At 38.3% G+C, this 10,589-nt stretch overlaps 1 protein-coding gene across 1 annotated transcript in view; it reads left to right on the top strand.

The window, feature by feature from the left end:
• The first annotated feature begins 6,254 nt into the window (after positions 1–6,254).
• Positions 6,255–10,589, top strand: part of LOC134842067 (gem-associated protein 5-like) — a 30,551-nt gene continuing 26,216 nt past the window's right edge. Inside the window, exons 1-3 of the mRNA XM_063858227.1 lie at positions 6,255–6,662; positions 6,731–6,968; positions 7,165–7,849. Of these exons, the coding sequence (XP_063714297.1) occupies positions 6,260–6,662; positions 6,731–6,968; positions 7,165–7,849 (1,326 nt within the window). The 5' untranslated portion in view covers positions 6,255–6,259. The remainder of the gene's footprint in view (positions 6,663–6,730; positions 6,969–7,164; positions 7,850–10,589) is intronic.

The following is a 10,589-nucleotide window of genomic DNA, read 5'->3' as shown; positions in this document are numbered from 1 at the left end:
ATCAAAACTTTTTCCTAAAAATTACAATTGTTTATAAGCCAGCTCTTAGCTCTGGAATTCTCTAGATAGGCACAAAAAAAATATAAAAAAAGAAAAACGGGCCAGAAGACTGGCCCTATGGCCCAGCCCTCTGACTTGTACCCATATGCCAGAAAAAACTGACACATGGATACGAAAAAAAAACGTTTAAAAAATTCAATGTGTTATTTGGCTACTTCGCATAGATTTATGTTTTTGGTACGGCATCCCTAATAGGTATTCTTGGAAACTAAAACTACAATAGGTTCTTCGTAATCACTCAATTACTTTTTTTCAAAAACACAGATAGGGCTTCTAAGTACCTTGCGTTCCTCAGTAAAAAGTAAAACTTCAAAAACACGAGGAAAAACTCAGAATTAGGATAAAAGTCAATTTTCGCAAAAGTTTCGATAAGTCGAAAACACTATAATTTTTTGAACTAATTCACTGGGATTGCTTCAAAAAGCTCTAGTTATAGTATTTCAAAAAAAACTACAATCAAATCAAGGTAAAATCGACTCATAAAGTTATGAGTCCTAGAAAAAAACATTGATAACAGAATGACTGGCAGCAGGAAAAAAGATCATTTCTCAACGAAAATTTGTCGGATTCCAAAAAACTGGTAGGGTCGAGCTTCACTTGAGCTACGAATGTTTTTTAGTACTGTTTTCAGAGCTCATATTTGCATTGTTTTTTAACGTCCTAAAAAGAAAACGTTTTGACAAGGAAAAAAATTTGGCTATTTGTTAGCCTTTCGTTCATCCCTGTATAAAAAAAGAAGGAATTTTAGTTAAAAAGTAAATTTGAAACGTTTTCGCATTTATGTGCAGCGTCAGGATTTTTACAATAAACTAATCTAAATGACGATAAAACATCAATTTACAAATTTTGTTTACAAAAATCCACATACAATTTGGTTCTAAACCATCATGATAAAAAATTAGCCAATCACAGTTGACCTCTAAATTACTATTAAGATGAAAATCCTTTTAACTTCTAAAATTAATTAAACATTTTTAAAATTAATTAGTCTGGAAGTTTCTGAGTCATAATTTGGATTTAGGCATGTACGTCTTAAATAAAAAACCAAAAATATTTTTGGACTAAATTTTCAGTGTTAACTCACTGCTCCTAAACTCATCGCGCGTGTTCAAGACCGGTTTCTCTTTCCTGATATGTATTGCCTCTAGTGTTAGAAATTTTGTTTGGTTGTTTGACCTATCTATAATTTCTCAACTAAGATCTGCGCTATTTCCCTCAAGTTGGCATTGCTGAAGGTGGAGGCCTACCGGTGAGTCTGCTTTCTTGTGTTCCTCAATTCTAGTGGTCAAATGTCGAACAGTTTGTCGGACATAGGTGGAAGTGCATCCACTACAGTACACTTTATAAACCACTCTTGACTTGAGGTCGTTAGAAAACTCTGACTTCAGTGATGGTAAAAATGATTCTAGTTTTCTTGTTGTGAAAACCACTTGAACGTTAGTTAATTTTTTTAACCTGTTACCAATCATTGGCTCTGTTTACTTCTATATTGCACCATCAGCATTGGGGGCTTCCCATCCTTTGGTGATTGAACTGACAAACACCTCTCACTATCCAGGGGCTTGCACTTACCGTCGATGATCTTGCACAAGGCATCTGAAGCCACCTTTGCGGACCAATTTTCAGGGTACTGATTTGTCAGCCATTGCGCCCTATTAATTTCCATAGCCTTATCAAATTGCTCCCAGCTAGATGTACTCCTAAAAACCCTGTGTACAGTGCCTTGGATAACACTACGCTTATACTGAGTTGGGGCGCAGCTTCTATAGTTCAGTATAGTCCCTGTATATGTTGGTTTTTGATACCAACTGCAAGTTACAAGCCAGCCTGCGATACATATATGTTCAAATCCAGGAACGGCAAATTACCTTCCGAATTAGTTTTTTCTAGAGTGAACTGCAAATTTTGATGAAGAGAATTGGCGGCATCGAAAAGACAACTCGGCTCCCCTCTGACTGTTCTAACAATGTCATCCACATACCTGAGGAACAGTTTCACCTGGGGAGTATCCTTCTCCTTGTTCTCGGCTGGGCAGCAGCTATCACAGTACCAGACTATCTCGGTTATTGATGCGTAAACGTCATCGGACATTTTTCCGTATTTTAGATTATACCAGTTTCGGCAACTCTCGCATTCAACCCCCTTTGAAATAATTGTTACTTTTCTGCTGCATTATGGGCACAAGCCGTTTTTGTCATCAATTTGCTGTACCTCCGTTCCCACCGGTATTTCTTGTCTTAGAGCAAACTCGTACTTTTTCAGCCATATGTTTGCCAGAATTACAGCTAGGGACGCACCCATTGCCAAACCATCAACTTGTACATACTATGAATCATTACACTTGAAACATACTTTGCTGACCGCCATATTCAAAAGCCTTTCCATGGTTGCTCTTTGAATTTCAGGAGGAGACTCCTGGCTGTACAGCTTCTGTAAAGCAATTTCAATTGCTTCCTTCACGGGAACGTTGGTGTACAAACTTTTCACATCAAGAGATATTATGTTTTCATCCGGATCTAGAGTAGTAAAAAATTAGCTTTTTTGATTTTTCTTTGGCCTTGTTGTTGTTGTTGTTGTTGTGGCTTTCCAGTACAATACTGGTGTGAATTTCTTCCACAGAGTTTATAATATTGTCCAGTTATTTTTGCACGTTGTGCAGTCGCAGCATATCTGCCAAGTGCAGAGGTTGAGGGTACTGTATTTTTCACTGTAGAATTTCCACATAAGAGTTGTGATGCGCTGTTTGAGTCCCTGTTCTATCCTGAAATTGACTAAATGATCAATTCTTTTTGCAACTCTGGTTGTACGAAAAACGAATTCTCCCCTGCGTTTTTCTGTTCGAGTTTTGGGTAATTTGAAGGGCTCTAATCGTCGGTCTAGGGTATTGTTGGCTGTGGGAAGTGGGATGCTCCGTTGTTCTTAGTCAATGCAGAGTTTTGAAAGCAAAAATAAGTCATTGGTCTGTAGGAACGTTGCAGAGGTAAAATGTTGAGCATTCTAAGTTGATCAGTGTATTTTTGGCAGTGTTTTCCACATATCCACTTTACAACTTTCTTTTGAAAAAATTCAAGTTTTTGTAGGTCTTTGCTCAGAAAGTTTGCACAGTGACAGCCGTAGATTAGGATTGCCAGTAATGTTGATTTGTACGGACCTAGTTTTACAAAGGTGTTGACGTTATATGCTACATTTCGTCTTAGAACGTATAGTAATTTGTTCGCTTTTTTTAATCGTTCGGTTAGATGAGTGCTCCAACTAAGATCTCCTAACATGTGAATACCTAGATTTTTCTAGATTTTGGCTGAGGTACACGATTTCCGTTCAAAAATAGATTTATATCAACACCTCTGAAGTTTATTTGAGCGCATTTTTCGAATGCCAGTTCCATGTTGTTTTGTCTAACCCAATCTTCGATTTTGTTTAAGTCAAGTTGTATTTCATCTAAATTGCGTCCAACAGATAGAATTTGTAGATCGTCAGCAAATATTGAGGGGTCACTGAAGCGTAGGACTTCAGAGAGATCATTTATAAAAACACAACAGGAGTGGGCCCAGGAGTGAACCTTGGGGCACCCCGCTGGTCATTTCAAGGACGGTGGATGTGTAGAAATCAACCCGAACAAATTGGCTTTGGTTTCTGAGATAGTCGTAGATGATTTCGAGTAGGCATCCACCTACACAAATATCACTCAATTTTCGAAGTAATAATTTGTGGGGGACTTTATCGAAGGCCTTGGAGAAATCAGCATAAAAAGCAATGATCTCATCATGGGGGTTTTCATCCAGGGCTTTGAATATTCGATTTAGGAATTGGAGCATGTTGCTCATAACGGAGCGTTTCTTCATAAAACCGTGTTGGTTTATGGAAAGATGGTCTTCAAAGTGCTCGTAGAGTGGAGAGTACATGCATTTTTCAAAGATTTTGCTGTCAATGTTTAGAAGGGAGATTGGGCGCTAGTTTTCAACATCTTTTGGGTCGTTCTTTTTGTGAATGGGTATTACAGCCACTGTTTTCCAACTGGTTGGCATTTTGCGTATGCGTTTAATATTCTTGAAAAGCTTATTGAGTATATTACTCATTTGTTTGCCGCATCGTTGGTAAAACCCGGGAGGTAGACCATTTGGTCCACGAATTTTTGTAGTGTCTATATTTGCCAGAATTTTACTTATTGTTTTGTTTGAAACGCTGAAGTTTGTTAGCTGATTCGCACTTTATGTCAAGGAAGTTGTAGTTCTCTTTGGCTGAAAACACTGAGTGAAAAAATGTGTTAAACATTTCTACCTTTTCTTCTGGAATTGATGTCTTTTTGTCTTTGAACATGATCAGTTTCGGGATGTTCGAAGCTCTATTGATATGCTTAAGGTGCTTGTAAATTTGACCACAATTTCTTGAACCAACATTTTTTTCTTGGTATGAGGTTCGATCATGTTCACATAATTCAGTGATTTGGCTTTCTAGTTTGAGGACCTTATTTTTTCGGTAGCTAGTTGGTCGTTTTTCGAGTAACCTCTTTTGCGTGTTGAGCATTTTCATCTGATGTGATGTACTCGGTGTAATCCAAGGTGGTAGCGATTGACGATATTCGGTTCTTTTTGGAATGTGAGTGTCTATCAAATCGGTTAAGTAGTCTTGAAGTTCGTTTTACATATTGTCAACATTGGTGTAGCATTGGGGGTTGAAGGGCCGATCTTTCATGGCACCAACAATCCGGTCATAATATCCTGACCCAAAACTGTAGAAGTTTGTCATTGCTGGGGGAGGATCGAAGTTTTCAAGTTCTATTGCTGTTCTGATTGCAATATGATCAGAGCAGTTATAAATCTTATCAATTTTTCGTCGTGTTCAGAGTATACTTGACAGTTTTGATACAGAAAAACGTCCAACGTGTTTGTGCCGCAGATCGGAAACTTAATGCTCTGTCGAAGAAGCCTAACTTCTAACATTTCTAGGATTTCTTGTTCATCGTTTTCTTGACTGCTGAAGATGTCCCAGTTTGTAGATGGAAAGTTAATGTCTCCGCATATGACTGCTTTACTCTTTTTAGGGATGGCTTCGAGAATTTTGTTGAAACATTGGTAGTCATATCTGTATTGACTGGCTCTAGGGGGGTTGTAAAAGGAGGAGATATAGATGGTTTCGTTGGCTAGGGTTATGTTACATAGGACAACAATCGACGTCGAGTTTTATTTTTTGGGAATTTAGTGAGTTCTTAATGGCAATCAGGGCACCTCCGTGAGTGTTAGACGGCTGATGTGCTCTATCATGATGTGCTCTATCTTGAAGTGAAATCCCATAATAGTGAAAAAATGAGAATGTTTATAAACATTGAACAAATAATGAGAATTCCGGGATTATCTCTTTTCAAAGTGAGAAAAAACATTTTATTCTAAAACTTTTGAAACCGATATCGCTTTTTTGGACAAAATGGCCGTTTTCACATTGCTCCGAAATATCCTGGCCCAAATCGAATTTTTGAAAATTTTAATTCTAGAATATTCTGAGCCTCCTTTTCATTACGAATTCACTGATAACGCCTTAGTCGTCCATTTTCGTGTGCATCGGTGGGTTCGACTGTGCCAATAAGTTTTTTGCTGATTTTTAAACCCAACACGAAGATGCTGTAAAATTGTACGAAAACGTTCGTTTAATTTATAATTTTCACGTATTTGATAAAGTTTCACTTGAAATGTTTTTCTCACCATATAATCTTGATGATACACATAAAAATCATTCCCAATCAGTATCATCCCATCAGTATCCTACTGAAAATTCACAACAACAACAATCACTTGATCTCCCAAATTGACTACAGTATCAGAAATTTTAATAACTGAAATTTAAGTATGTGGAAACAAAACTTCATTCAAACACAAAATGTAATATGTCGTAAAACCGCATTTACGGATGGAAACTCAGTCGGTTACATTTCGATAAAAGGGAAAGAGGGGTTCCTGAGAGTGTGCAATGTTCAGATAAACGAAGTCAAGCTGACGTAGCAGCCTTATAAACCGTAAGATTCCCTTAAAATGTGCGAAAACTTCAGTTCATTTTACAATATCAACGTATCCGATAAAATCTTCTCTTTTCCCGTCAAAAGCAATCGTAGCAAAATGTTTTTCTTCATAACTGTAGTTGTAATTTCCTGATTCCTGATTAGCTACCTTTAATATATTTTTTTCGTTTCTGCTTCAAGGTTGTAGCTATGAATGAATTTGTTTTTCCCCCTTCGACTAACTGGAATCATCCTCAGATCTCAGATTGTTCTGAAAATATCTACACTTATGCTGCACGAAATAGAGTTGTAGTTTTTGAAATTCTCAAAGAATTTCCAAAACAACTAAAGTTCTTGCTACAGTTCGATGCGCACAAAGATAAGGTTCTTGCTATCAGATGTGCGAAAACCGCAGTTACGGAGGGAAACTCAGTCGGTTACATTTCGACAATAGGGGAAGAGGGGTTCCTGAGAGTGTGGAATATTCAGATTAACGAAGTCAAGTTGATGTATCAGCATAGCTGTCACAAGCATAAGTTATCGGCCTTAGCGTGGAAATTATTGGACAAACAAGAAGTTGAGCGTTCGTTTACCGCATCTGGAGATTTCAAGGGTTAATTTTTCTTAATTAACAGCTAGTAAGTGAGTTTATCACTTTAGATAAAATATTTGTTGTTATAGGAGCAGTTATTTTGTTCTCATTAGAAAATCGGAATTTTCAATACAGAAGTTGCGATAACAGAGCAGTAACATGCCTGCAGTTTGCACCTGGATGTCAAAATCCTCATCTATTGGCTGCTGGCTACCAAGGGGGAATGTTAGTGCTATTTGACACAAGCCATGCAAATCTCGACGTAGTCTGCAAGCTGAGATCTGCTGACGAAAAAATTGAAAGTCTAAGCTGGTGCCCTGATCTGAGGTCTGTTCTTTCATTAGAAGTCAATTAGGCCAGGGATACTACCACGATAAAAGAGAACGTGAAAAATAGCGAGTTTCCGTATGAAAATCTCATGTTCAAAATTCCTTAAAGTTGCAGGATATTTTTAAAATACATCATCCAATCAAATTGCAAACAAGTTCATATTTTCAGCTAAGAAAAGTAAAATTGCTTTTAGAAAAGAGGAGTTGCAAATGACATGGATTCCAAACCTAGTCAGTTCCTCGGCTGACAGACTACTTCGGTTTTACCACGTGAAAACATCGGGAGACCTGACATCTAACGAAACTAGGTCCCTGTTTTATAAACGACTTCCAGGAAAACCGGGGTCTAAAAAGCCGAGAAATGACTCAGAACATGGCAGTAGCAAATTGTTCTTTATTGCGAACTGGGTGCAAAGAGCCAATGTTCTCACGAGCTCCTTAACTGGGGAGCTCATAGCTTGGAACATTAAATTTAATTTAGAAAAAGGACTGGTGAATTCAGAAGGCTCTGTAAATAATGACAGAAGAGTTTTTGTTGATTTCAAAGTTGCAGACGAGTCATCTGAAGGTGGCCATAACAGAGCGATTCAGTCCATAACTGCAAATAAAGATCTGGTTTTCACCCATGGCATGGACCGATATCTATGCATGTGGGATATCTCTAGCATGAAGAACATTTCGATCATCACTACCATCGGAGGATCCGTGTTTGACATGGATGTTTCGCCTGTTTCCAAAACTTGGCTGGCAATTGCATCTGGAGGTGGCTATTTGTTAGTCTGGAATTCGAGGCTGGCCTCTCAAGAGGTGGATTCAAGTGGAAACAGTTTAGATAGCAGGTTGAAGATGTTACATGTATGGCAAGGATACAAAACCAAGGTATCTGACATTAGTACAGAGTTTTTTTAGTACAAGTTCAAAAGAACGAAGCGATTTTCTCTTATAGTCTTGATGATTTTGTTTTCGAAGATTAAACTACTACTAAAGCGTTTATTTGTCCGTTTTCCCCTTATGGCGGGGCTGGACATCTGGAAACCGCGTAAGCAATGGTTCAGATGAGGTCATTCTCAATAGCATTCAAGGTAGCAAATGTAGGCTGAAACGTTTTCCCATGCCATTCGATCATGACAGTTTGGATTTGAGACCGAAGGTCTCGTTCAACACAGTCGATCCAGCGTTTTTTATGCCTTCCTGCTTATCTTTTCCCTGGGAATGAAACATGGTCTGTTGATTTTAGCGCATGGTCATTTTCTCATCGGTGAACATGGCCGTACAATCGTATCCGAGACCGCACTTGTAGCTTTTCCAGACCTGTCATTTTAATTATTGCATCGTTGGTAACTCTGTCGTTATAAGTGACTCTGGTAATCCTACGCAGAGCTATCACATTAGCACTCTTAAGAGAGCTAGACATTGGTTTGGCCTGCGGCCAGGTATCAGAGCAGTACATCGGAACTGGCCGGAGACAAGCTCAATAGATGGATGTGGCACCTTGTAATGAAGTCAATATTTAATTCAGCAGTAGAGACGCAATTTGCCGCCATTTCGTCCAAAAAGCTGCTGTTCTGACCGAGGATGCACGTATTGCGTCACTTTCAAAGTCAATCATATCACCCAGATAGCAGAATTCTTTGACAGTACTTAGGGTTTCAAATTGATTAATTCGTAGAGTAGCATTCTGATTTGTGATAATTGGGAGGATTATTGCGTCTTGGACAAACATAATTAGTATTTAGGTATTTTCCAGGTCAAACAACGAATGCATCGATTGTTTCCGGTTTTTCGAGTAACAGACTTTTGGCCGGAAATAAAATGCTTTGTCTTGTCCACGATGATTTTCAAACCGCGTTTTTGCAAAGCTTTGTTCCAAGTATGAAACTTCTCAATAGACTGGAATTCCGTTTGAGCTGATATTACAAGGTCATTTGCATACAGCATATCCAATGGTACCATGGAACGAGTTTCTTGTAACCTCTTCTTACAGTACTCTATTATTAAAAAGGATGGGTTAAGTGGCGTGGCAAATTTTATCCGAAATTAGTCCTGGGCTTTTACTATTTTTCATCTCTCTTAGTGCAAGTGTCACTTACTGCATAACAAACTCCTCCAATGGACCAGCCACTGGGAGGAAATCTTCCGTTTCAAATGGATTTTTTTATTAAAAAGATTTTGGAAGTAGCATCGCCACTGCGAGAGAACATCTTGATCACAAGTCAGAGTTTTTCATCACATTTATTGAGCTTCGCTCCAACTGCATCCTTTTGATCATTTTCTTTTGCTTGGCAAGGCGGAATAATTTATGTCGATTCTGGTTTTTGAGAGATCACGACACCATTTCTGGCTGGATTCTTTTTCAGCTTCAGCAACTAGCTGTTTCACGACTGTGTTCTGCCTCCGATATATATCACCCGGTCTTCCTATTTTCCTGACCTCTTCCACTTTTTAACAAAATTTTTTTCTTTTCAACTCTTTCGCCGATTTTTTTGCTCCACCACCATGTTCTTCTTTTTCTCGCTGGTTTTCCGGGTGTTTAGCCACATACGTTTTTCGCTTCTTCTAGAAATGCTGATTTATAGTTTTCCCAGCTGGCCTGTATTTGATTTTTTTCCAGCTTCTTTCTTTTGCCTTTTTGTACTGATTTGGTTTTGACTTATGGTGGCAAATAGGAAATTTAAGGTAGTTAAGTTTGTGCTGAGTATTATATTCTCCGCCCTTGATAATCTTCAAATTTTTGACACAGCTTCTCTGCGACGATCGTGTTAGAATGAAATTAATATGAGTGAGTTTTCTCCACTCTTAAACGTTCAGTAACCATCTTCAGTAACCATCTTGATCACAATTCAGAGTTTTTCATCACATTTATTGAGCTTCGCTCCAACTGCATCCTTTTGATCATTTTCTTTTGCTTGGCAAGGCGGAACAATTTATGTCGATTCTGGTTTTTGAGAGATCACGACACCATTTCTGGCTGGATTCTTTTTCAGCTTCAGCAACTAGCTGTTTCACGACTGTGTTCTGCCTCCGATATATATCACCCGGTCTTCCTATTTTCCAGACCTCTTCCACTTTTTAACAAAATTTTTTTCTTTTCAACTCTTTCGCCGATTTTTTTGCTCCACCACCATGTTCTTCTTTTTCTCGCTGGTTTTCCGGGTGTTTAGCCACATACGTTTTTCGCTTCTTCTAGAAATGCTGATTTATAGTTTTCCCAGCTGGCCTGTATTTGATTTTTTCCAGCTTCTTTCTTTTGCCTTTTTTGTACTGATTTGGTTTTGACTTATGGTGGCAAATAGGAAATTTAAGGTAGTTAAGTTTGTGCTGAGTATTATATTCTCCGCCCTTGATAATCTTCAAATTTTTGACACAGCTTCTCTGCGACGATCGTGTTAGAATGAAATTAATATGAGTGAGTTTTCTCCACTCTTAAACGTTCAGTAACCATCTTCAGTAACCATCTTGATCACAATTCAGAGTTTTTCATCACATTTATTGAGCTTCGCTCCAACTGCATCCTTTTGATCATTTTCTTTTGCTTGGCAAGGCGGAACAATTTATGTCGATTCTGGTTTTTGAGAGATCACGACACCATTTCTGGCTGGATTCTTTTTCAGCTTCAGCA

Source organism: Symsagittifera roscoffensis, chromosome 1 (assembly GCF_963678635.1).
Source record: "Symsagittifera roscoffensis chromosome 1, txSymRosc1.1, whole genome shotgun sequence".
Taxonomy (NCBI): Eukaryota; Metazoa; Xenacoelomorpha; order Acoela; family Convolutidae; genus Symsagittifera; species Symsagittifera roscoffensis.
This window is presented reverse-complemented; position numbering and strand designations above follow the sequence as displayed.